Raw genomic sequence first — 27464 nt, 5'->3', positions numbered from 1 at the left:
ACTTTATCAAAAGGAACAGTCAGGCTAAATGTCACATTAAAATTGTTCCTTATGTGCTTCTTCAAAAATCTATTTCACTTTTAATTAGTTGTTTTGAATTTAGTTTTTGCACTTTAGTCAAGTTTCACCTTCTGTTTCATTCATGGGGTTTTTTTTGTTCCTTGTTGGGCATTTTTTGCATTATCATAAAGTTGTAATGCTTGGACTCCAAGCATTCCAAAGAAATGGTTGCCTCTGCGTTTTACCTGACATTAAGGAAAAAAAAAAAAAAATTCAAGTAATTTTTTCAAATAATAGGTTTTGTAAGATTTATTTTTATTAAGACAAAAAAATCCTAGAGTATTGGGCCTAGATTGCAAAACAATATCCCTTTAAATCCAGACTTGTACAGCTCTGCAAGATCAAGTCACTTCTATTTCGTTGGAATGAAATACAGGAAAAAACAGTATAGAAAAAAATCTCTTACAATGTAAGATTTCCCCTCTCTGATACAGGGTGTGCCTTTCCCACCACGCACTGTATTTCTTGGTGGAAGGATATTTAAAAACATGTTTGTTTAAGAATCATTGGAGAGCTATTTTATAAGAGCACAAACAAATTGTTGTGTGTGTGGTTATAGCGAGATACGCACCTGGATCATGAATGGCATTCAAGCACTTGCTCAAAAACACACAAGGCAAGCAAATCTCATTGGGACCACAGACCAAGCCATTTCTTACTTAAAAGGACTTGAGAGCTAATAACTTCTTTCAAGGATATACTATTTTAAACATCTGTTGGTTGACAAATACTATCTCAAAAACCTATGTTTACGCCTACCTGGTTTGCTTTTAACCTACCTCCAATCTGAAAGTATTTTGGAGGGAACCTTTTACATTCGTAACAATTCAAGTGTAACTGTAATGCTGAGTAATAAGTTTGGTTTGTCCTGAAATTTTCTGAACTATGCAGTTCGTTATCAGTGCAGAAGCAGCAGAAGACTGCTGTGGTTGGCTCAGTGGATTTATAAAAACAAAACAAAACAAAACAAAAAATCCCCCCATGTAGCCTTTACAGAATATATGTAAAATTGTGTCCTTCCCTGGTCATATTCACAACTTATCTACAAGATAGTGTTGGCAGTAGACACTGCAGTCCATGACTATTTGCATTCAGCTCTCATCCATCTGTTCCTCTGCTTTCTCTTAGGCTTCAACTTGTTCAGTTTTTTGCGGGGTTTCTCAGTCTTCTGAGTTTCAACAGAATCCACCCCGAGAACATGTTCAGAGCAGCATAACTGTCCATTCAACATAGAATTTAGTACTGTCCCATCTTGGTGTTCCTTGCAGAAAGAATTTGGGCAGAAGTGGCAGAAAGAAACGGAAGGTTTGCCACAAACATCACAGTGGTGCCAAGGACACTCCCACTTTCCTGCGATCAAAAACAAAGAGCGCATTAGTGGGGAGTAAAATGTGTCTTTTAAAAAACGTCTTTTAAAGAAGCTTTGTGTTTTAGCAGCTGAACAACACACGACTTTCCTGACAAAGGAAGATGAGACAGCAACTACCGGGGCTAATCTCAAAAATCAAAACGCTACATCATACTTCTAAAGCTCAAATGACAGTAGTAAGTAGCAGACTTGACATCCTCTCATTTAAATACAGCAGTCAACTCCAGCTAGAAGAAATTATTCAGGCTTTACTCAATAGCATTTTACAGAACTTGCAGGCTGGTAGAGTATGCAAACATCCAGTCAACTGCTGCCTACCATTACAACGCTCACCTGTTTGTTGCAAGTTTTGCTCAGGGACAGCTGATGTGCTTTACCTACAGACACTCTTTTGCCCCAGCATATTTTACCAGTCATTGTTTTACTTGTTTCTGGGATAACAGGCTTTGCCTGCTTCACTACTTCATATCCCACCTGACATGGCTGACTGGAACCAGGTAACTCCTGTGGTATCTGGAACTGCACCCTGATGTCTGCTGCCCTTAACATTTTCCTACTCGCCTTGTTCCAGATGCTGCTGCTATTCTTTTGGCTTGAACTCAACTGGCTTCATGCATTTCTTAGATATAACCAACTTTCCTGTGACAGGGTCACAGTGCTCCTACCAAGCGATGTACTCAAATACCTACATTTGTAAAACAAAAAGCTCATTTTGCCAGAGAGGCAGGAGGAAGGCCATCATTTTGTCTCCATACTCAAGAAGAGCTCCTACATGATGCACGAATGGAGTTCTCACCATACAAAAACAATGTTTTCAAGATGACCCTCTTGACAAGGTTTCAGTGCAATAAATGAGGTACCTGCACCAGTTATTTATTTACATAAGTTTAAGAGGCAAGCTGACTTACCAAAAGGACGTTTCACCAAACCAAGACAGGAGAGGTGATAAGCTTTAGTACAAGATTTCCTGTCGCACAATACCAGCTGGCCCCCATCACCACAACGGAAACAATCATCTTCAGATTCTTTCTTCCCTTCATTTTTCGTTCTGCGTCTCCGTGTTCTCTTTTTGGTCTTTTTGCCTTTTTCTTCTGAGGCATTAGTGGAAGAATTCTAAAAGAGCAAGATGCAAATCTGTAAATGCCAGTTTTGCAAAAGAAAAATATCACACAACGTAGCCAAACTGTTGGCATGCCCGGCAGACTGTGCACACAGGCAAAAATTTGACTGGGTGCAGACCTGTCCAGTGCCTCACCGTACCTATGTGTGTTGATAAAAAACCCCCACACTGACCCTTGCGAAAAGTCATCTTGAAATCAGATCTTGTCCCTACAATCCCTTCCTACTGGAAAGCTCTTCCACTTTCTTATCACTGAAAAAAGGTCTTCCAATTTCCAGTCTAATCTACTTGCAGCTAATTTACATCCATTTTGTTCTTGCACCACCAATCACTTCACTTCAATATCCATTTTTCTCTTCCAGTTGTGTATACTCATGCTGGAATTACTAAAACCAGTCTCCACTTCTCTTTGAGGAACGGACAGCAGAATTTCAGGAACTGTAGCTGTGCCCATAATGCTGGAAAGAATATACCAAACCTTATCCCTATTTCAATCTGACATTCTGCTGCTTGCACTTCAACTGTCCTTCACCAAATCATATAAAATTCATTCTGGATGTTTTTTCAACATCCCTACCATCATTCCCTCCCCCTCACTCCAATAATCATTACCTACTTTCTTTAAAATTAGCCCATTCTATCTACCAATGCAGGCAGCCCTGCAAAACTGAACTGTAACATTTCATTTCTTCGCGGCATAAATTGATCACAAGCTTACGTGAAACCTCACTTAAGCCCATCCCTCAACAAAAACCAGCTATGCAAATTCTGGAGATTTAAAGTCCACCCCCTGAAGTGCCTGATACTGAGCAGTGTGAAGGACCACATGAAGGTGCAGCCTTTCTACATCCACAGGTGAGATTTTTTTCTCTTGGGAATGTACTTGTGCCTTCCCTCGCACTCCTATGCCAGCCCTTCAGGAAGCCCCATCAGCTTCTGCTGGATTACAGGTTTTAAATTAACCTGACATGAATCATACAGCTCATTTCTTGACATCATTTGGTATAATTTTTTCCTAATTCAAAACTCACATTTTTTATTCTTCAGTTCAACTGAATTTTTTTTTAACAAATCTGAACAAAATAATCATATTTTAAGGTTTAGATGGGGGAAATATAAACTGCAACATCAGAATAATCTCACTGACTATAGTTAGGCTCGTTCTTAGTCAGTTCCTAGCTCCTACAACCCTTCTCCTCCCCATACTTCAAATGGGACTGGGAAGGTTATTCCTTCTGCAACCACTTTTGATTGCAGAAGCTAGCACCAGTAACTAGCAATGTTTCTTATTCAGGACCCAAAGTAATTAATTTCTCATAGGAGAAAGCAGGAGAAAATATTCTAGGGTGTTCCCAAAACCAGTATCGCCTCCTGTACTATTACAGCATAAAAATGTATTCTTTAGCACCAAGGTTATCTTTGGCAAAAGAATGTTGCCATCTTCCCAGCAAGCGAAACAGTAAGCTTTTTCCTCAGAGGACAGCTAGCATCTGTTCAAGCAGCATTAACCCTTATCATAACATAAAACTGGTCCACCAACGCATACCCCAAAAGAAAAAACAAAGGCTAGTAGACAAGACACCATCAAAATCTCTTGATATATTACTTGCCTTTGGTCTGTCCCCAAGAAATCCACTGCAGTTTGGGGCACCACATTTGCAGACTGTTTTTTCATTGCCCAGACAGTCAAGGTTGTAATTAAAAGTCAGCTCTGTCCCTGAGTGAGATAAGACATACCCTTTCATTATGAAGGACAAGGTAACGAAGTCTATCAAAATTATTACAAGCAAATAAAAGTTTCATTATCTGTCTTCTGGTTTTGTACTTGCTTGCTGATCTATTATCATAGGATTTTCCCCCTCTTTACTGCTCATAAGCACTGACAATGATTAACTAGATGCCAGTACAGCATGATGTCTTATGCAGTTACATTTTAAAATAAATTGGTTTGACTTCACAAAACTGTACATGTGTCTGGTCTACACACACACACGTTCTATATATCTATATATCTATACAGCTAGATGTAGCTATAGATAGATATATATATGTGTGTGTGCATGTGTGTACACAAACCGGAACATATATACTTTTAAACAGCCTCCTACATCCACTCCTTAAGCTTATTATCTTCACTTGGAAAGATGCAGAAGTACTGTTTGAGATCTCTAAAACAAAAACCATGCTCTACAACACGAAGTGAATGCAAGGATACTAACTAGGGGGCTCTTTGGTGTTCCCTTAGAAGCAAGCAAAAAAAAGCAGCCATGGGACTCACTATTAAGACACATTAAAGTAAAGGCAGATCACAAAGCATCTCTTCTGTGTGCTGAGTTCTCTACAAAAATATTTGCACTGAATCGGTTAAACCATGACCGTCCCACTCATAACTGCGCAAAAAGTTTAACTTAGGGAATTAAACTGAAACCAACATAAGCTGATATACCTGCAGGAATATCGCACACAGCAAACAGGCCGACACGAGTGTCTCCATTTACTGTCCATTTTAGAGTTTCACAATTTGGTTGGCAGCTGTGATTCATAAACCGAGAATAGTTTCCTTTGGGGCCAGCATCAATAATACGGTCCTGGAGATCAAACCAGCAACAGAATGAATATTTTTTCTACCCCTCTCACAAAAAAAAAAAAATTCATAAATTATTTCAGTAGTTGCATTCAAAACAGACATGGTGCTGCTACCCAGAAGCACACAAGCAAACCGATGGTACATGTTGTATTGAGAACTGTAGTGTCTCATGTGGCCTGGAACGTGACACTCCCAATGCAATACTCGTGCTCTAGCTCACATTTTCCCAGAACCCATCGCAGCCACACGGCAGGATAAGTGTTCTTGTGAGCACTGTGGCGGCCATGTTAAAGAACCCCCTCCCTCCAGAAAGCCTCAAAACTCAAACTCAGTCTATTTACCTTTTACTTTGCATTCACAAAGCTGTGACGCATTTACATATACTGTGCTTTATGGTATTTACCAAGTTACTGCATGATTACTTGCAGAGATTACCAGTTTCTCACCAGCTTTCTTTCCCCAAATCAGCCTAGTTTAAACAAAAACAAGCTCTTGGTAAACTAAAACAATCCCATCCCTACACACAATTGCCTTTTAATTTCTATCTCCACCAAACATACCAGACATTAACAAAATAAAATAAAGTCTTGAAATAGCCAGAACTGTGTTTCTTTGCAGAGCTGCTTAAGAAAGCTTTGCTTATTTATGAAATATTATTATAGTTTCCTTCTCACTCATTTTTATAATGCACATGTATGATTGTCATGACTATGTGCACGTACATCCAGCCACTCTAACTGCATGTGCAGCTCAGCCTCATAATGCATGGGCATTTTTGCAAGATAGAAACACAATGAGCATTTATTAACTACGGCAAGAGTCAAATACATGTTCAGTTCAGATATTTAACGCACTGACGTTGTATGTCAGCTTAGTAGAGGGGTGAGAAATTTAAGTGTTCAGAGAAACATGGTTTCATCATTCTTAGGTGATAATTCCTGTGCAGGAGCTCCTCAGTTACAGGACTAATGAAAACAGTAGCTGTGGAAATACAGAGCAGGACAGTCTTGGGAAAAAGAAAGGTGATTAGGACTGAAAAAATATGCAAGACTAACAGCCAACTCTTGTTTTTCTCCTAAGTAGCTGTTTGGGGACTGAAGCAATAAAATATATACAATCAATACCCTCTACTGTCTGGGTTCTCTGCTTTCTTCCCCTTCTCAGGAACAAAATACTCAGAGGCGTGCACAGAGAACCACAGATGCTGGATTAATTTGCTGTGTTAATTAATCTGCTGGATTAATTTGCTGCAGAATCCATTTGTGGAGTGCTGGCTGGCTACTAATGCAGATAGTGCTTTCAGAAAAGAGTTTCTACAAAAGCACAAGCCTAGTTTTGCTATAAACAAAGAAAGGGACAGATAGTTGCAAAAAAGATTAAGTGCCCAATATAGCACACAGCCTCACGACTATATTCCACACTACTCTCAAGTGAGAAATTTTGTTGTTGTTGTTGAAACTTTAGTAAAAGGATTGCTAACGGTAATTCTTTCAACTGTATCATTACTATTTCCCAAAACTTTATACTTCCTTTTAAGACTAGGCAGATAAATACTTTTGCTGTACTTGATTTCAAGCAACAAAGCACAATTTATAGTCTTTAACATATACTTTACTACATTACGCAGTTAGAACTAATGAGATGCATTACATATATAGAATGGAGCAAGCAGGCACAGAAGATACATTGCGAATATATGAAACTGTGCAACACGAAAGGTAGCAGAGTGCCCTACCAAGGCGATCAACAGAAGGAAAAGAGACCAAATAATGTTATAATTAAATAATGGGAAAAAATGTAAAATACTCTACCTTATCAATAGTAAGCATATAGAAGTGGGTAATGTCATTTTCATGTGCATATTTGATTCTTGCCATACATTCCTCTTCATCAATCAGCTCACCAACATACTCATTCACAAACTCCCCCTGAAAGATACCAAGTATCACTAGTAAAGTATATACCAGACCCACAAACAACATCAGAAGTCACCAATTCTTTGCTAGGCAAGAATGATTCATACCTTTTTAATGTCCCTCTTAGCGACCAGACCCCACCCTTTCCCATCAGTTTTGATGATCTTTGTCTCAGGGTATTGACGTTTTGTAAAGCACTGGTTTTGGCACCGTTCTCCCGCGGGACAAACTTGCGGATGGCATTCGTACATCAGCATCCGATTTAGGCACTCAGAATCAAAGCCACAAGGGTTTTCATCTGTGGGTTTGCAGTTGCACTTGGGAATCTCAGAAATGTCAGCAGTATATATCTGCACTTTACCACAAGGTTTATTCACCTGAATAATACATTAAAATAGTTCAAACATCACTTTAAAACACTTGAATTTATTGTAAGTTATTACAGTGGTTACTAATTTGGTTTTCCAACACTAGATGTTCCAATGGAAGCAAAATTTCATCATCTCATGAATGTAAAAGCACAATTACCAGCACATCATTACAACCTCTCCTCCCTGTCTCACCACTCAGCTCTTACTCTCCAGTGCTGGCTTAGACCTTTGAGTATCCAGTGAAATTTCCTCGAACTTTACCTTAATATGCTTGTATGGTGGAGGTTTACGTTCACTTTCTTGGGTTTCTTTGGCTTCTCGCTGCAGCTTTATTTCTCGAAATCGAGCTTCAGCTTCTTGCAAAGCTAAAAAAGATTGTTGTATCAACAGAAATGCTAGAAAGAGGATTACTCCCCCCAAGTTGACTTGCTCATTCTTATGTGTTTTAAACAAAGAATCATCTTCTACTTCCTAGTCCCATCATTCAATTTTCTTGCAAACAATGCTTCGGGAATGTTAATGCTCTTAACAGATGTATCAATTCTACTCTTTCTGTCTCACAGTTACACTCTACATTTCCTTTCCAGAAAGTAAAAATCATCAGAAATAATTCCAATTAGATGCTAGTCTTTTACAAGCCATGAAAATAATGCTTTCATTCAAAGTTAGTAATAGTGACTGCTGCCCAGGACACCAAAACAATTTTTAAAATTTAATATTGTAAAACAAATGTACAAAACTAGAGCCAAGGCTATGTGTGAGGAAAGTAAAGCATGCATATAAAAAGATTATTTTTGTTTACTTTTAGCTATGTACCATTTTTGAAGACTTTTCCAATTCCTTTGATCCCCTGGTATCTACTCCCTCTGTCTCCCTCCATATAAGGGAACACCCGTGCTTGGTGCGTCCAATAGTAATCCTTAGAACCAAAGAAAAACACAGGAAATTCTCCGATTTCATGCTTCATTTTCTGGATATTTGGGGGAACGTTTTTCGGATGGCAAACTTCTGCAGGCCACCATCTAGCACAGAAGTACAAATAAAAAAATACAGCATTTTAGTCAAGGTCGCTCTGGAAGAGACAGTTTAACAAAATCACACCTTAAACAGCAGTAACATTATTATTTCCAAGATCCAAGTGGATTTGAAATCCTTTCCTCCCCCAACTCACTAGGCAACGAGAGAAGACAGGACTAGAAAAGGAAAGCCCGACGCTCAGATCTGTGGGACTTTTGCCCGCCTGCAAGATAAGCATACATATAAAGCTCCTTGCATCTGGTTAGCAAAAACATCATCTTTAATAAGGCCTGCAATCACTGTAATTGTCAAAGATCAAGAGACAGCTGATAATAGCTATTAATGTTTTCTAGGATAAACCCCACCCACCTCTTTCTCACTCAAATCTCAATGAAGTGTAAAACACTGACAACCTGAGTGACTTATCTCCCAGCCTGCAAAGTAGTAATTTAGCCAATTACAAGTTACACCAGCTTCATTATTTGAAGAGATCTCTTGAAACAAAAGGGGTTGAAGGCTCATACACTGGAAGCAGATGTCAGAATACTACAAGGAGAGCTGTATGGGTAATGCCTTGGCCGAGAGCAACAGTGAAGCTACAAGTCTTTGAACTTGAAGCTTGCAAGGAGATGGGATCCCTAGTTCACAGACGAATGAGAAATCTGTGTGCAGCAAGGCTGGCCTACAGAAGCAACCAATTGTATGATCCTTAATTAAACATGCCAGTACTGTAAAACAAAATAAATCCGTTCATCAGACCTGTAATTTCCCAGTTTAACCCAAATAATATCCTGGAAGTGGAGCTTCTTCCCCGCCCTGCAGTCATTGCAGTACCAGCTCCCATCTGGCATTTCAATGTTTAAACAGTCTGGGTGAAACGCTGCAGGACATGACTCGCAGCACAACAAGCTTCCTCCTTCAGAGAGGGGAAAAAAAAAAAAAGAGGTTGAAAAACATCAAGACAAAAATAAAAGTTTTGCATTCCAACCACACATGTGGTAGGTTCAGTTAGAAAATAAATGGTTAAAACATGCTGGCCTGCAACAAATACATATTGTTTAGTTGTGTACAAAACCCAAAAGGTCCTTACTAATTTGAATGCCTGGCAGACTCGGATTAGTAATACATACAAAACAACAAGCGAGCTAGCGATAAAAAAGCCAGAATAATGCACCACAAATTACAATTACTTTGTTTTACTTTAATGACTACAATATATTTGACATAGGTAAATATATATTAATATTTCACTGTATGCAAAATTTTAGCAACAGATTTCTCTTACCTTTTTTTTCCTGGAGGGAGAGGGAATGAGGTTGTTAGTTTGTTCCATGAATTATCAAGTGGAAAGTTAGCTGCAGCTTAAAAGCTGCTATGCTGCATGTTAATTTGTTAACAAATCAGGTAAACTTTCAATGCTACAGTTTAATCAGCACTATGCTTTTTGTGGTTCTCAATAAGAAATAAATTTATTGTACAACATAAAACACCCTTAATTAGTGGCACTCCCAGCAACAACTAATACTGATTCAGTTTGCTGTCTGCTGCTAAACTAAAAGCAACTCTTAAAATATTTATGTTTTAATATTACTATTAGCAATAAACACAAAAAGCTTCAGTACACTGAACACAGGGGAAAGAACAGAGAAATACTTCTCATTACGTGTCTCTGGTAAAGAATTAAATCAGGCTTCTGGTTGCTGGCCAAAATCCAAGTAAAAACATTCTTTAATAAATTATATCTGCAAAAAAAGGATACTCAAAAACTTGAAGCAGCACAAGCCAACCTGAAGTTATTTCAATATCTAACAGAGCCTAACTTAGTATGCCACATTTCTAATAATTTTCTATAAACAGATTAGTAAAATAAAATTTAAACTGAAGAATAAAACGTTTCGATGCTGCATTTATGAAAGAGTTTTACATCAGTTTACCTTTTGAACACACAAAGCACCAGCTCACATTGACATGCGCATGATGACTTTTTCCTTTCATGGCAGTGAAATGATTCGTACAAACAATGCTGTTGGAAGCGATGACTGCACATCCCGCAGCAATGCAAACGTCTCCAGCATGGTATGCAACAGGACAGCGAACACAACGCATCATCTTTCCTAGCAAAGCAGAATACTGCCATATTATTATTGAACAAAAGTGATTTTTTATTTGAGCTAAAAAACAGTAGTACTGCCCGAGGTAGCCAGTATACACAAAAAACTGTATCGATTATGTTTTCAAAGTTTGCATATTTGCATTTAGCAACAACACTGAATTAACAAAGGTTTTTAAAGAACCCTACACTGAGTTTAAAGCACTATAATATTTAAACGTGAAGGCTTTAACTATGCATGCCAGGGTAGACAAGCTTTCCTCAGTCATGCAATTTTCTCTACAGACATTGCCCAAAGCTAAAAATATGCACAGAATCAAATGTCTCCACATTCGGCGAGCCTTGCTGCAGCATTTGTACATTCACAGGTCTTGCCCTCCCTCTGCTCAGCCTGTCTCTCCTCATCATATATGCACTCTAGATTTCATTCTCTCTTGAGAAGAAAACATGGTTAACTACAGATAATTGAAAGCTAGTTTAAAAAAAAAAGAACACAAACAAGGTAAATACTAATGTTGACTAAAAATTATTCAATTATTTTTTAAAAAATTCTGAATCAATCAATAGTCCATGCATGCCTGAAAAATTGCAGCTAGCAGCTATTAAACGGACAGATTCCTTACCTTAACATACCATAAAGAGACTTAATTCATCAGTCATAAAAACGTAAAATGAAACTACCTTTTGAAATTCGTGGATGTGAGGGGTTACTAACATGACAACTTAGGCAGCTGTGGAGAGGACATCGAAACCCCCTGTTCTCAAACACAGTAAGATGAAATTTTTTCACACAAGCTTCATGGTAGAATTTTCCGCAGTGGGATACGACACAGCGTTTCACATCTGCCTTTCTCTCTTTACACACAAAACAGGTATGTACACCTAGTAGCGAAAGTAATAAAAATAATGTAACTAATTTTTCATCCAAACGTGAATTTAAAATGCTTCTGTTGTGAGTTTTTGTTATGCATGAGGGAGTTGCTTTTGTTGTGGTTTTTTTTAAACAAACTCAAATCAAATTCTAATATTTGATGCAGCAATCTATTTACTTTAACCCTTTAGTGTTAAATACTAATCTGCTCAGATACAGATAAAATAAAGTTACAATGCAAACCCATTGCAGTTAAACTGTACACAACAACACCCAAAGCCTCACCGATCTGCTTTTACGTTCTTATTTATAAGCCTCAGTACACCAGGATGACTGTGAATTTTTTATTATTTTTTTTTAAAGCAATGATATATGATGATGGGTTGTCTGTGATCCTGTGAAATTTGAAGAAGGTCCACAAACCAAAGACAAGCATCCTCTAATCTTCTCTCTGGACTGCTTGGAACAGCTTTATTTTGAAGCAGCCTTGTTCCAACAAGGTTTACCACGTGTACTGAACTGAGCTTATGAGCAAGAACGCAAATCTTCTACATAAAGTTTTAAAGATTAAGAACTTCCAAGCAGTTATTATAGGATTAAAAGCAAATGAAATTAATAGCAATAAGGTAGTCTTCTAATAGGAAAAGCAAAAGATTGATACAGACACACAAAGGACTGAAAAAGGACCTAAAACGTTTCACTTGCTGCTTTTTTTTCTAGGATTTCTTAAGTCTTTGTGACAGACTTTAAATCTAATCTGTAATTGTACTCAGAGAGCAAATATTCTGCAATTATTAAGGCAATGGAATTCAGACTAAATCAGCCAAGTTGCAAGACAGTTCTCGCTGAAAACAGTGAGCTTTCTAAAACATGGCACACTTAATGGTACTATGTGAACTCCCACCCTGTCAGGCACCAAAGGATAAATATGGTTTCTCCAAAGATACATACTCTGTCCAGGAGGACTTCCTAGAACAATGTATGGGAAAACTACAACTTTTTTTTTTATTAATAGAAAGGGACAAACTTGCCTGATGTACATTCACTACAAATGAATTTTCCTGCTGGTCTTCCAGAGAGCCCAAGGCAGCTTACATGAAAAGCTCGATAGCAAAGTCCTTCACACAGTAGGAGATCACCTGTTTTTTCACACAGCTTTTACAACACAAAGGCATTGAATGTTAAAGAAAAGTTCATATGTGGAAAAAACTGTTTTCTTTATTCCTTTTCATATATTGCTCCTCAAAATCTCTTTTCCCGTCGTTGAAATCAAATTTAACAAGTGAAAGATAATTTTACAAGCACCATCACATGCCCTGGCTTCCAGTTGAAACAGATAATAGAGTCATTAAACCACTAGAAATATCACTCATAGAACCACGGTTCATGAGTAAATACAATCTGACAGAAAAAAGGAAAAGAAAAAAAAGCTTTAAGAAATCTTCCCTGAGTACACTGATGCATCTGAGTAGGGTTAAAAAGCATCCTTATTTTCCTTTTCCTTGGCAAAAGGAAATTAATCTAGGTGGCACAACGATACTTCTACGTCTGAGTGGTTAGCAATGACACATGCATAACTAAAAATGAACCGAACAATAATGCTGGCAGAATTTAAGGGATTAGCCAACATTTAAAGATAGATACAACCTCATCATCACTATGTACAAGAAATGGAAATATAACTGCTTGCCCAGTCTTGTGGAAACAAATTTGATCTGTCTATTTGTATTGCGTTACCATTTCATAATCTAAGAACTCTTCTAGAATAGTTTGAAAAAGCTTTTTGCTTTCAACTAGCATGCCACACACACGCTGCTACCAATGCATCACTGCAATCTCTGCTGCACACAGAAGCACAAAACCCACTGGGTTTTACTTCCTCCTCTTTATTAACAGATAAGCGAGCAGCTCTTCTCAAATCATTTAACTAGTTACCTGGCAACACTCAAGCACTTATTCTGAGGTACAAATTATGCTTATCTTAGCCTTTCTGCTTGAGTTTCCAGATCTCCAAGTCACTTACTGGAGGTCAAGAAAGCAAAATAATTAGGAACGAAGAATTCCATTTACTGGCATGGCACCCTCATCACTAACAGACACACGTTAAACCTGTCTCTGGCCTAATATAGTCATTTTCATATTTAAAAAGACCTTTTCTAGGAAACCTCAGAAAACATGGCTCGCTGCCCCAGCTAACATCTCTCACCTGACACACATATTCTTTTTTTGTTCCTGCTCCTCGCTCAGATTTTTTGGATGATATAGACACTTCAGTCTGAGTTTCATCAGCACTTTCATAGGGAGACTCTGACCGCTCATCTCCTTGGCCATCGGAGATCTAAAGATTAAACATACGTGTTAGAGAAAGCAGTCATGGATGGTCAATTTTGTACAGAATATCAACTGAAGGAAGCAAACAGACTGCAATTCAGACTAGCAGATTTAGGCACACTCTTTCGGTTTTGTTTCCCCCACCTTTAAAAAAAGCTTGATTAAAACCAGAGTATGCATTTGTGGAAGTCTCATCAAAAGGACTATGTAACAACCATCCTCACCGACTCAACAGCAGCCAAAACAAAACACCAAAACTTTGTAATATGCATTTTATTTATACTCAGTTCTGTAATACAGTTAGCTAGAAGTGCCTAGCCAGTAACACAGGGGTATCTTCAAATCCTTTGATTAAAGTTTGAATACATGTTTTATGAGAGTAAAGAAAGAAAACTTGGTAAACTTCAAGGTGCATATGAAAGTCTCTGACCCAAATATTCTCCAAGAAAGTGGGAACAGTATATAGAAGAGAGGAAGAAAGAAAAAAACAAAGAAAAAAGTGGCTCTCTGAATATGTTTAAAGAACGTTATAGCCAACAATGAACTCAAAATACTACAAAAGATAGCCCTGTTATGGATAAATCCTATATAACAGATCTAGATGTATTAAAGATGGAGGATTTTTAAAAATATTCATAATTTACTTTAAAAAAAACAACCCAAGTAACATATGTAAAAGAAAATATAGGGCAGTTTTCAGTTCAATAGACTTTAGGGAGGGAATGGACAACCGAGTCATTTGTCTTATTTCACGTTACACCAGCAGATGCAGAATTTCATATTGTTGCCCTCAGATGGTACTCAATGAGTTGTGCTTCACTAAGTACATTCTCCAGGAGAGCATCACAATTTGGAATTGCAAAAAGAAACCTGTCACTTCTCTTTGAACTTGTTCTAATGCTTATTCACACATATCACCAAAAATACTGCCTCATGTCCCTTTTGAGTTGTCTAACTGCAACTCACAGTTGACGATGTTTTCTCCAGGTATTCCAGCTATATTAAAAGTCCTTTGGAACCAGACATTTTCCTCCTGTGGAAGCATGCTGCAATTAAGCCCGTTTCAATCCTTTTTGGTAAGCCAGAACACCTTCTAATTTTCTACGTAAGGAACTTTTTCCAGCATCAAGAGAATTTTAGTGGGTTTTCTCTAAACCTTATCTGTACTTTAAAAAGGTTGTTGAAAATCAGACATGAGAACTGGAGGCAATAGCCCATTACAAGTCCCATAAGTTCAATATCCAAAGCAAACCAACATGCTGCTATTCTTCACTGCTTCCGTTCTGCTGCGTAAGGATGTCCCTAAGTCTTTTCAATACAGCACTGAAAGTCACTGTAAATTGCTGCGGTACTCAAGAGATCACTCTGCCAATAGCTGTTTGTCAGGACACAGACACCCCGATTTATACGAAGAATTTGCTTTCTGTTTTCAGACATACGATCTCATATTTATCTACAGTAAAACACATTTTATTAAAAATGGCCCAACTTACCAAGTAATGGAGACAGCTACGTGCAACCTCCCTGTCAGCCAATCTCCATGTAATGTGCAAATTTATTAGAAGTGATTTATTTTGAAATCAGAGAGAAAAATGTAAAAGCTGAACCAGGCCTACTAGTAGTCTTTATAAAAACCCTTTAGAAACACTGGTTTTGAGCGATTACTTCTCACTGTTGCTGCCAGCTAACTTGCATTCCTCCATTTAACATTTGCTTTCCTTGACTATGTCTAAAAGTATTTTGTGAATTGGATCAGATTGACAGTTGTTGGTTGTTGTTTTTTTTTTTTCCAGATTACTTGCAAGGCTGTAAATGCATTTCCTCTGTGCAAATGCATACTATCAAAGTGATTTGTACCTACACTTCACCTATGAATATTTCTACAACTGGAGTGATTTGGAGATTCTGCCCAACCATTTCAGAAGTGGTTAAAAGAAACTGCATGTAAAAATCATTGCTTTGTTCAGGCACCAGGAAATCTCTGTCCCCTGGAAGGAGCTGTGAAATAGTAAACTGCAAATGCAACCTGAGTGCATGGCCAGGAGCAGCCAGTTCTTGCTGGGAAGGGGCAGATAAAGAAAGGTAGTCTAGGAGTTCGGCAAAAACACAAAAACATTTTCCCTTACGGTTTAAGTAAACTTACACACATGCTTATTTCTGTTTAAACTATTCCCACAGAAACATTAATTAGTATAAGCAGTGCACTGCTCTAACATTTTTAGTACCTCATTATGTTCCTGTTTCAACTAGCCAAAATTAGTCATGTTTAGAAAAGAAAAAAAGAAAAAATGAGCTGGAAGGTCTTAGATCTGTATTTCTTTTCTACTTTAAAAAAAAGTACTTTTTATGTAGTAAACAAGTAGTCTTATGTTAACTTGACACTGCAGTTGTCCCCCATCTTTTCCCCACACCACAAGTACACCTAAAACCCCGAGACAAACCATTTGTGCAGCACACCTGAAGAGTTAAGATAGTCTTCTTCCCAGGAGCAAAAGCTATACAGTCTTGCCCTTGAGGAAAGCACTCCTCTTCCCCCAGCTCACTACTTTTGAAGGCAGAGCAGAGAAACAGAACATACCCAGTGACAAATATATTCAGTCACAAGAGAATAAGGTTTGTTTCAAAGCAACGGTTTCCTAGCTTTTCTTTGGTTTATATACTTGTAAGATATTCAAAGGAAGGATGCAGACCTCTATACAGAAAGGGAACCCTATTGGCAGATGACAGTTTTTCAGAAACCCCCTAGATATAGGTCACAAAATCCCAGCCATTTGTGAACCATAGGTTGACAGCCATTTTCCTACAGAACTGAGATTTTACTGCCTCAGAATTAATGCACCAGCCCTTCCTTTAAATTAAACGGTTACTGAGCCAAAAGGAGCAGTGCTGGCAAGAATCAAATTCTACATCACAAATGCAACCACAAACCCCAAATTCTATCAGCCCATTCAAGATAAAACTTGGCAATTTACACCCGCCTATAGATTAATGCTGGATTTCAAGCATGAATACCAATACACATAGCATGAACAAAATACCTTTAGTTCATCAACCGTATGGCTACCAGACTGAGAGTATCTTTCAAGATCTCTCCTTTACGGCTGTCAGGAGCCTCATACACTTCACAAATCAAATGCTCTATTAACCACCAGTTTTGCCCTACACAGACAAACCTGGATACCTGCTCATGGCTGTTGCAACTCCTAAGAATCAATACATTCATAAGAAGCCCAGCGATATACTTCTACTGCCTGATGCCGGCTGCTGCTGCAGAACACACCTCTTGATCCCTGCTACGACGACCAAAGGTTTAGCCATCACATCCAACAGCCATGTTACGTGTAACTAATGCACAGCTCGCATCCACTCCACCAGCATCTGAGAGTTTTCATATTGGCTAATTTCAGGGGGCTAATAAAGGGGGAGGCTAGCAGGTTCCCCTTTGTAAGAGAGGGAAGCATTTCTTCAGGATAATTCAGAGTTTGACCCTAATCTCATCTTATTTATATCTTGCAGAAGGTGAAACACTCTGTACCAGCCATCTCCCTTTGCAAATAACCCCTATTCTATATAACCATCTTTTGGGAAAGCTCCCTCTATGAAGAGAGCCAGAATTCAACACCTCAGCTCTTGAAGTTATCCCAGAATAGCCGGTGGATATATCAGGGAAGTAAAATGAGCGTCTGTCCCTTCAGGCCTGTGTAGAAGAGGCTGAGACAACCTTCATCTAATGTTTCTCAGAGAGGACTTACAACCCAATGACAGGAAGAGCACGAGATGGTTGGGAAAACTGTATTTGTACCCCAAGCAAGCTGCAGCGGCACTAACAGGCTGTGATTCACCAAGGGGACAGTTGAGTTTCACAATAAAAATACCTTTCGATTGAAACAGTCACTAACTAAAGATGATTTACAAGACAATTGCTGGAAATCAGTTCATGCTGACATGAAACACAACCACCACTAAAACTGAACATAATGCTTTTGTGGTTTGTTAACACAGCTTTCCATAATGGAAGGTCTAATAGTTCACATACAAGTGCCCAAATCACAGCATGTAATAAAAATCAGCACAGGTTTTGGGGGGCTTTTTTCTTTAATTGTTAAGTTACAAATGTAAATCTTTCCTTTGTGATCATGCCAGAGCTTGTCTTGTCCTTATTTCTGTAATATAATCTCCTTAGCAAAGTAAATTGCATGTAATTAACTCTTCTGATATTCAGGCCAAGGTTCAAAGTAATCAACATTTAGATTAGTGGCAAAACCTGTTAATTAGCAATTTGTAGCAATTGCTGGTTTGCTATTTTATTCTGCTTTACACTTTGAATAATTTCTTATTTCTCATAAAGGCAATGTACTATTTTTAAGAGTGCAAATTTAGGGGAAAAAAGGCAAGGCTGTTCACTTCAGATTTATAGCAAGTGACAAGTTTCTGCAATGAAATCGTACCCGAACTCTATAATCGCCTCCAATTACCAATGCTGCAACATGGAAGATACCCTTCTTCTGCTGAAGTTAGTATCATCACAAGCACCATCAAACTTTACATTTTGCATGTCAGTCAGGCTTTCCTTCCCATTTCCTTCAATTATTGAACGTCAACATTACTTTGCGAGTACTTGCCTGTAGAGGCTTTCACACTGCACTGCCTGAACACTGAGCAACGGGGTGGTATTTCAGAAATCAAATCCAGCTCTTTTTACTGGAAACTGCACATCTGCATACACAAGTGAAAGGGAAAAAAACTGGCCTAAAAACCAAAACACGAGGAGCTTTGCTCTTCATTTGGGCTGGGCCAGAACTTACTTCAGGGATTAATGAGGTTCAGAATACAGTTGCTCACAGAAGCGACAAATTTACAGTCAGATTCCCAAGGCAATCTTTCCTTTCCCACATGTATCAGTTATTATTCACTACTCACACACGTAAGACTTGAAGGGAACATGTAAGGACATGTGACTGCATTTTTCTAAGTTCTACAGCTTTGTTATTGGAAAAATGCTTGTTACTGAGTCAAATTGGGACAAAATTTCAACATCTCTGTAAATTCTTTGGGTTTAGTATTACACTTTTACCTGTGAAAAGATACAAATTGTGGCACTGTGTCATTAGTTTAAGAATTGGGTCTACTCATCTCAAGGTATTTTGATCATACATCTTATACTACTACAACTTTTTTTTGGCAATAGTTACTCAGACCCACAACAGTACAGGAATCAGCATATCAAGACTTCGTATCCCCCAAATATTTTCAATTTTCTTTTGAACTATATGGTAAAACTCCCTGTTCACAGTAACCAAAAGAAGTGTTTAATGAATTCTTCAGACAAAAATTGACCTGTTTTTAGAAAGACTATATAAGAATGCTTACGAAAGCAATCTTCAGCATTAATTCTTAACTGAATGAAAATGCTTTGCATACTGCAACATTTGACGTATAAAGCCAGATTGCACCAGCAACCGTCACTGCATACTGGGTAATTGTTTAATTGCTAAATATAAGGATGAGATCTACTTTTTTTTTACTGCTTCCTGAACTACTACTCCCCATTTTGTGCAAAAGGGATATACAATGTGCATACAGATGCAAGGACGGACTGTGGAATAATGGAGTTTCCTTCTCATGATTACGTTGAGTAAATAAGAATTTGGTTTTGATGGAGGCTGCTGGGCAGGCTAAGAAAAGAGGAGGAAACGTGTGCAATTCTGTACATTTAAAATAAGACTTAAGACACTAGAGTATTAAAAGGAATTAAATTGAGTCCTATGTGCATTTTGTGAGTCTGTATGTTTATATTCTTAATTTTGCCTTTTGACTGAAGCTCTCTAAAAAGATGGGGGGGGGCAGGAAGATGATTTGACAGAAGCATTGTGTATAAAATCACTTCTTGAATGTTGTTCCTACTGCAAGACTTTCCTCAGCTGCAACATTGAGTTTCAGTTAACTGCATAGTTCACTGCACCATCAATTAAAGCATTCAAAGGTGAAAGGATAAGCACTAACATAGGGAAACATTTCTCATACCGTTCAGTACACCTAAATGTTGAGTTCAAGCCTACAACAACTTTTGAAGCATTTTTTGCAACCAGGTACCTGATTCCAGTCTCAGCCACACACCTCAGCAGAAATGCGAGCCAATTCTTCATTCCCTCTGGCTTTTTAAAAAAAAAAAAAAAAAAAAAAAAAAAGAAAGAAAGTTGGATGCAAGCTGGTAGGTACACTCAGCTTGCATATTTCTAGAATCACGTGGGTGAACTTTGCAAATGGTATCATTAGTTCCACATCTGGATGGCTGAAATTTCACTTATTAAAAAAAAAGATAGGTACTGACATATTCTCAGTTGGCATCCAATCATACTGAAACACGATACAATAAACGACAGCCTGGAATTTAAAAATTCAAATGATGCTGTGTTTCTCAAAGAAGCAGGTGAGGATGAAGCGAAATACTTATGTGGACATCTGCTCCATCCACTCACCCACTTGAGGAAAAAAAAATTTTTTCCATTTAAAATTTTCTACTTTCAGACAGCTCCGAAATCAAACAGTAAATACCAGTGCCAGCAAAACCATTACACTGTAATTCCAAGGAAAAAGAGATTCAGAAATTCTAGGTCTGAAAATAAATGGCTGTACTCATCCAATCTGCAGCCCAAGAATTTAAGAAGTTACCATAGTAAGAACATGAAATGCAACTGTTCTCCTTGTCAAGACTGGCCCTCAATCAGCTGTTGACCTGGCTATTAAACATGTTTTTTGTTTAGGCTTAGGATTAAATCTTCGTTTTAAAAAGATGATCTATAAAAGCATCTTTGCTGGCTCAATGTTATCCTGGGGGTGGGGAGGGGGTGGTGGTGGTGTTTTTTTTTCTTCCCTGTAAGTACCTCCTGGCTAAAGGATGTCCTAAAGGACTAGATCATCAGTATTCGTTAAGGCAAAAACTCATGCTTCATGAAGCAGAAGCGTTTCAAATACTATTCACTGTGTGTTAGCAATTACAAAGTGAACAACATTCACACTTCTGTGCTTATCAGCTTCACTAGGACTTCTCCTCTCCTAGATCCAATTCAGACAAGCTTTCCCTACCCAGTGTTTGAAGGCTCAAAATGAGTTTGGAAATTTTGAGTGAAAAAGTTGCTAACAGTTATGCATCTATGGTGCCCACACTGGAATGGGCTTCAACAGTTACTACTCCACCAGTCGCACACCTTTTCAGACTTTTCTAGCTACCAAAGTGCAATTTTCATTAAAAAAAATTCTTCCTCAGAAAACTCACTTTATTAACTCATTCAGTCTTATAAAAACACTTCTTCTATTACTCATATATGCTTGCTTAACAGCACTTCCTAAGCATTAAGAATACAAGCTTTGTCTTAGTCATATTCAAGACAACGGTGTTCTTCTGTCATGTTGTGCTTAAGCAGTTATAAAAGCAACTAAAGGGCAAATTTTACCAGAGCCAAAAAAGTTAACCCTCCCGCTTTCCCCTTGTTTTACTTGAGTTTCTCTTCTTTTATAATCCCGGCTGTAGAACATCAAATGGAAACAAAATTCACTATGTATACTTATTTTAAAGCTAGGGGTATATAAAATGAAAACAAAGCATGGCAGAAAATTATTTCCTTCTGCTTTTTTCTTTGGTAGGCAAGTCACCTCCACAGCAGGATCAGCAGGATCCATAAAAGAGAGGACCCACAAAGAGTGACCTACCACCGTTTGAGAGTTGTCTTAAGACACTCACCGGTTTAAGTGGCATCCTCTCTCAGGTCATCTAACAGATACATTGCATCTTTTTATAAGCATTTTAGAAGCATGTTTCCACGACTTCTCCATGCTGCTGGCTATTAAGTTCCACTTTGCTTAAAACTAAGGACACTGCTACAAGCTCAGACTTCCTGACACGACTTTAGAGTCAGTGATTGCTATACCACAGTCATCCAGGAGGAAGTGGTCTGGTCTGGCTAAGAGCTTTCTCTAGAAAGCTTGGAGTATGCATGTTCTGATAAGCAAACTCTTTAGTCTTTCCACAGACAAACCCCAACTGCATTTTTTTTTTCTTCTTATTAACAAAATCTGAGCAGCTAGACGGTTGGGTTTTTTTTAATCTAAGCACAACTTATAGAAGAGTAAGTCAATAAGCAACATACAAACAACAGCAGACTGTATTCAAAAGACAATCTATCGTGCACCCACACGGAGACAGAAAAACTGACAGAGCCAATTGAGTTACAGTTAACATTTCCTTTATTTCAGTATAAGAATTCCTGAACTGAATGAAGAATGATATTTTGGCCCATACTGCTAGACTAGATAAATTCTTTAAGTATGCGGTGCCACAAGTGTACACAGTACTATAATAGCAAAAAAAGACGGCCTGGGACAAGTTTCATTTTTATTATTAGCAGGAGTTAGACGTTTCAGATAAGGATATTATGCATTTCTGAATTTGCCTGGAAAGTTAATTAAAACTCTGAGAACATTTTAAAACATTATAAAATTGCCTACAGATACTCATGATACTTTGGTAGGGGATGTGGAATAAAAACCTACATCATGTAAACATTCAGTAAACAGATTCTCTGCACTCTGAAGCCTAAGTAATACACAAGATGAGAATAATTACATAAGAAACTTAATTTTCCACACAGAACGTGCTGCCAAAGAACAAGAGTCAAGCCTAGAACTTTTTTCCATGTGAAGGTAGAAGCATCGTAACAAAACTGTATGATCTGGTGGGCGATGCAGGTAATTTCAATTGTTAGAGGCTTTAACAGAGGTTTAGCAAGAAACAAGTTTAATTACTTGCAGTGTTCCACAAAAATGTACCCCTGACTGCTTACTGGTGCTTTGAAACAGGAAAAAAAAAATCTATAGGCATACAGAAACAAACACAGGAAACAACTGTCTGCTAAGTCAGAGAATTTAAAGTGGCACTATATATTAAATTATCCTTAAGTATTGTTTTGAAGAGAAAATTATCTTTGAGGAAAGCTAGAATGAACCACTAGAAGCACACTGATTTTGTTTAACAACCTGCAAGGTTAGCTTCAACTATTTTTTCTTTAGGGCAGTAGTTTGTTTAAAATAATGTGAAGTCCTTTCTTCCTTCCTGTTCTTAGAATCTCAAAGACAGTTATTTTTACCTTCAGTAAGCATGCCTAGAATATTTTAGTTGTACACTGTAGGACAACTAGACTCCACGGTTGATAAGTGGAGCTGATGTACTTTTTTAGTTCCAAGTTGTACATGTCTCATGACTGCCTTCTCAATCAAATACCTTACCTTTTAAGAATTGTACGTGTTTTCTCCATTGTGTGTACATGCTAATACCCATTAAAAAATGCAGATAAAACAAATCTGCCTCAAATCAGTAATGAGAAAAAAATATATTGTTTAATATGCAGAAAAAGAGCAAAACTTAAGGCTTGCATTATTATAACTTGCATTATTAGGCCTTGGAAATGCAAGAAGTTGTAGCTGTAACCAGCAACTGAGCTTGTTTTGACACTGGATGTTACAGAAAGAAGAAAGAATTCCCTCTCGGGAAGATACGAGGAACTTACAATAAAAGCAACACCTTCAAAATCTTTCACAGGCTTCTTTAAACTGCCATCTGCTGGTCAGCTCATACTTCTTGAGGATATGATGGATGACAGGCTAGCTAAGAATTTAGAGTATTACATGTTCTTTATTTTGTCCTCTCTTAGAAAAAAATGACAATTTCTTTGACAAAGTTCAGAAGTAGTATCTAGACTCTGCAGGACATTATGACACTTATCTGCTGTCAACAAATCCATCCAATTTAATGAAGCCAGCCAATAACCACAAAAATTGATTGAAAAGCTAAAGCTGGTATGTTTCATGCAAACACACAAAGTGTGCCAATAATCCAGTAGTAATGGTAATGTAAAGCCTTTTTTATTTATTAAAAAAATACTGGTTACACTCTACTGGCACCTACTACATTATTGGGGGTGGAGGGCCAAGGTAAAAAAAAGAAATGAGAATACACCACCTGTATCTTTTCTCACAAATATCATGAGCTTTTGGATGGTTACACCAAGTCTTACATAGGCAGTAAAAAACTACTCCGAGCTTTTGCAGACTCCGAAGTGTTGAGTATCTCTCTCATATCTGGCCCTACCAGTTGCTCATCAAGAACTAGATTTTAAACACAATCATATTTCACATGAAGTACTGGAGGAAAGACTACTGATGTTAAGTGCCTAGAAGTAAAATTAAGTATTTTGTTTCAAGATTAAATGCAGGTATGAAATTTATTTATTCATGTATAAACACCTTACTGCTTCTGTCCATCCATCTTAAAACAACTTCAAAGCCCAGTTTTTTGAAGGGAGTGAAAGCCTACCTTTTAATCTCTGATATGTCAGGTCTAGAAATGTTTGTTTGTTCTTAAGGCAGAAGTCCACTCCCCCCCACCCCCATATCTCTCTCCCCTGTAAACTACATACCCAAAGTAACTTATCAATTGAAAATTTGGCCTCGACTAATTTTATAGTATTTCAAGTAAATCCCATTAAAAAAATACCCCCAATAACAACAAAAAGCATCCAAAATATTTTTTAAAAATGTCAAATAAGATGCATCTTTCAAACAAGAAAAAACTGAGCACATCCTTCCTACTGAACACACCTTTCCTAGAACTTAGTTGCAATGGACTGACATCTAAGAGGTGTGTAGCTAAGCTAGCAACAGTCCTTGACAAATAGCAGTCATATCCAGGTTCCATTCTGGAACCAGCTGTCCACAAATAGCGTGGGGGGAAAAGAAAGGAGAAAAAAAAAAGGCCGGAATCCACTTAGTATTGCTTGTGGAGGTGTATGTGCTTGTGGAATATGCAGAATTTTTTCTATCTTTGTTAAGAGAGCATCTAAGCCAACATTTAGAAGTACTATAGTGAACACAGAAATATAAAAGTTAATCAGTAAATGTATTTAATGTTGAGAAGAATTACATCCTATTCAATTAGCTGTGCAAGGCTTTCATCATTGCATGATTGTGTTTATTTTTTTAAACTCTTTCCCTTAACACTCTGGAGAAGGTTTCTCTCTGGATGAACGCTCTCAGGGCACACACATATTTAGCCATTTAGACAAGTGCTAAATAATAATACAAAAGGGAAAAAAGTTTTTAAAGCCATCCACAGAATCCACAATTTATAGCTTTCCTTGTTTTGTAGAATAAATCAATAGTAAGTTCAGAAACACATGCCTGACATTTTTGTTTTATTTAAAGGCAAAATATAATCTAATATCATAGGAAACAAACTGGGTCCAATCCTTAGTTGGTACAAGTTCAGGTCAGCGTAGCTTTAAACCATCTAAGGATCCAGCCCACTAATCTACTCCCCCCTGCACCCAGCCCCGCAAAAACTCTGTTATTTGACAGGGTGTATTTTCTGTTATGTTGACTGGGATTGTTTTGATATTTTAAAACCTTTTCAACCCTTGAAAACAATTAATTTTCTAGTCTGTGTATCTGTGTTCTGTGATGATCATCAGTGTATGATGTTAATTCTTCTCACATCTTTTGCTGTTTAGCAGTAGCTGAGTAAATTAAGAGCTAAGTTTTAAAATTTCCATCTCAGCCTATATAACCATATCCTTTTTTATATGTGAACTGTTAAGTCACAACCCAAAATCCTACAAAAATGAGCCTTTTGTCGAGAAAGATTTCTGGAGATTTCATTTTATAAACACAATATCTAGAAATAGAAGAATCTTTCTCCTGAGATTACATTATTTCGAGATGCATATTTAGAGCCAAAAAGACAGTATGTTCCTTGAGCTGGTCTGGCTGAATAGATGGTCCCAAACACAAACAGCCATTACACAGCAAGTCCCAGCAGTAAAGCCAAAACAACAGAAGCTGGTAAGCCAATAGACGGGAGTCTCTCCATTGAGAGAACAAAATGAGAACAAGTATTACTTTGCTTGACTGCTGCTACGGACATTACTTCCTGTGGGACTTCCTTTGCTTGTTTTATTGGGGTACAGGAGGGAGAATTTGTTGGGTTTTTTTGTTAAAATATTTTTCCAGTTACAATAAGATATACAGCCATTAACATGCAATCTTTTTTCCCCACCCAAAGGTAAACCATTTACTGAACATTGTCTAGATATTTAAACTGCATTCATTACAGTGTCTAAGCACCTCATGCGTTTGTTAGGGGAGATGAAAGAGTCTCTAGGATAGCTGGAAGCCCTACTCCCTTGTTAGCAGGCAAGTATTTTCTCTACAGCTTTTGTAATACAAACTGCTTGAAGCTGTTTGTCTATGGATATTTTACTAAATCCTACCAACTACATTTCTCAATCCACCTGCAAAACAGCATGCATACTTCACCCTCATGCTGCCACTCTTTGGCTGATTGGTTTTAATAGTGTAGGTGACTTGGGGAATGGTTTAATGGATTGTATGAATACACTTCTGGTACATACATTTCATTTATTGTATGTCAATTGAGAAGAATTACAGTTCCAAATATGCAGAGCTAAGACTATGATTAGTAAGTATCAAAAAGATACATCCTTCACTGCCTGTTTAACTCTACTGGGGATGAAGCTATTTGCATCACAGAGAAATAGCACTTAAACAGCCTGAAAACTAATTTGAGCTTAATGGGGCTCTGCTCAGAAAACTGTCCAGTTCTAGATCAAACAGAGGATTAGGAAACTTGCTTCAATATAAAAGCTATGGCAACATGACAATATTGAGTTACATAATGTAACTAATGTAGTACACTTACATAAAGTCTGTAGAAGAAAATACAGAACACACTGGCATTTTACTTTGCCTCTAATAGAAGGTTACAATTCTAAAACTTTGTTGGTAAATACATTAAAAACCACAATAATATCTTGACGTCCCCAAATCAGACGTTTGTATTACAATAAATGAATTTGCAATGCACACATTAACAGGTTTCACAGAGGCCAAAACTGTAACTTGTCTAGAGCACCAACGTTAGAGAATTCGCCTTTGATTTTTGTTTTTAAACAAGATTCACACCTGAAAATTTCTGTAATTAAATGGCTGTGTGCAAACACCACTTTTTTTTTACCTCATTCTCAGTTAAGGAAGCTGAAGGAGATGAACTCTTGCTAAAAGCAAGAGTTGAAGATTCTGCTGCTGAAGCCCGATTTCGCTTCTTCAGAGGTTTACATGCATCAGACAGATTTTTCGTTGCTGTAAAATAATTTTGGTTTACAAAGTGAAGTTTGGAACTTTAAAACGTTATCTCCCTGAAGCCATTTAAAATATTCCTTCAGATAAAGGAAGGAATGATTTAGGTAGGTCTTCTGGGCACCTATGTAGGGCTGAGAGAACACGAAGTAAGTTTCTGAAACCATGTGTTTTGGCTTGATTTTAAAAATAAAGAGGTTTCTATTAATCAAATATGTACTACAAATGGCTAAGAAATGTTTTCCCAATTTTTTTCAGCTCATTTCAATTAAAAGCAAAATATCTTGTGACTTATGACCTCTTTAAAGCAGAGGTAACAGTTATCTCCTCAGATAAACATTAGAAGGCCTAAGTGATCTCATCACAATCTGAGTACCACTAACACTTTGTTAAGAGAAAGGTTATATACAGGAGCCAGGTAGAGACATTATCTATGGCACATCACCACTTCTACATTGCGCAGAACTTGCTGAAGCTTACTCGTCTTTGGCATATCATTATAATAC

At 37.6% G+C, this 27464-nt stretch overlaps 1 protein-coding gene and 1 non-coding gene across 2 annotated transcripts in view; both read right to left on the bottom strand.

Moving 5' to 3' along the window:
* Nucleotides 1-232: 232 nt before the first annotated feature.
* The window catches only part of NSD2 (nuclear receptor binding SET domain protein 2), a 76067-nt gene continuing 48835 nt past the window's right edge, over nucleotides 233-27464 (bottom strand). The window contains exons 9-22 of the mRNA XM_050896650.1: nucleotides 26837-26961; nucleotides 13628-13759; nucleotides 12453-12576; nucleotides 11232-11432; nucleotides 10375-10554; nucleotides 9200-9356; nucleotides 8240-8445; nucleotides 7685-7788; nucleotides 7160-7429; nucleotides 6948-7064; nucleotides 4996-5137; nucleotides 4160-4266; nucleotides 2338-2542; nucleotides 233-1410 (exon numbers count right to left, since the gene is read on the bottom strand). Coding sequence (XP_050752607.1) covers nucleotides 1142-1410; nucleotides 2338-2542; nucleotides 4160-4266; nucleotides 4996-5137; nucleotides 6948-7064; nucleotides 7160-7429; nucleotides 7685-7788; nucleotides 8240-8445; nucleotides 9200-9356; nucleotides 10375-10554; nucleotides 11232-11432; nucleotides 12453-12576; nucleotides 13628-13759; nucleotides 26837-26961 — 2339 coding nt within the window. The 3' untranslated portion in view covers nucleotides 233-1141. The remainder of the gene's footprint in view (nucleotides 1411-2337; nucleotides 2543-4159; nucleotides 4267-4995; nucleotides 5138-6947; nucleotides 7065-7159; nucleotides 7430-7684; nucleotides 7789-8239; nucleotides 8446-9199; nucleotides 9357-10374; nucleotides 10555-11231; nucleotides 11433-12452; nucleotides 12577-13627; nucleotides 13760-26836; nucleotides 26962-27464) is intronic.
* On the bottom strand, nucleotides 5280-5410 carry LOC127016335 (small Cajal body-specific RNA 23). Its single transcript, XR_007766483.1, has one exon. It is a non-coding gene; the product is annotated as a small Cajal body-specific RNA 23 (non-coding RNA).

The sequence above is a fragment of the Gymnogyps californianus genome, chromosome 4, assembly GCF_018139145.2.
Source record: "Gymnogyps californianus isolate 813 chromosome 4, ASM1813914v2, whole genome shotgun sequence".
Classification (NCBI taxonomy): domain Eukaryota; kingdom Metazoa; phylum Chordata; class Aves; order Accipitriformes; family Cathartidae; genus Gymnogyps; species Gymnogyps californianus.
The sequence above is the reverse complement of the archived record's forward strand: the minus strand, read 5'-3'. Positions and strand labels throughout refer to the sequence as shown.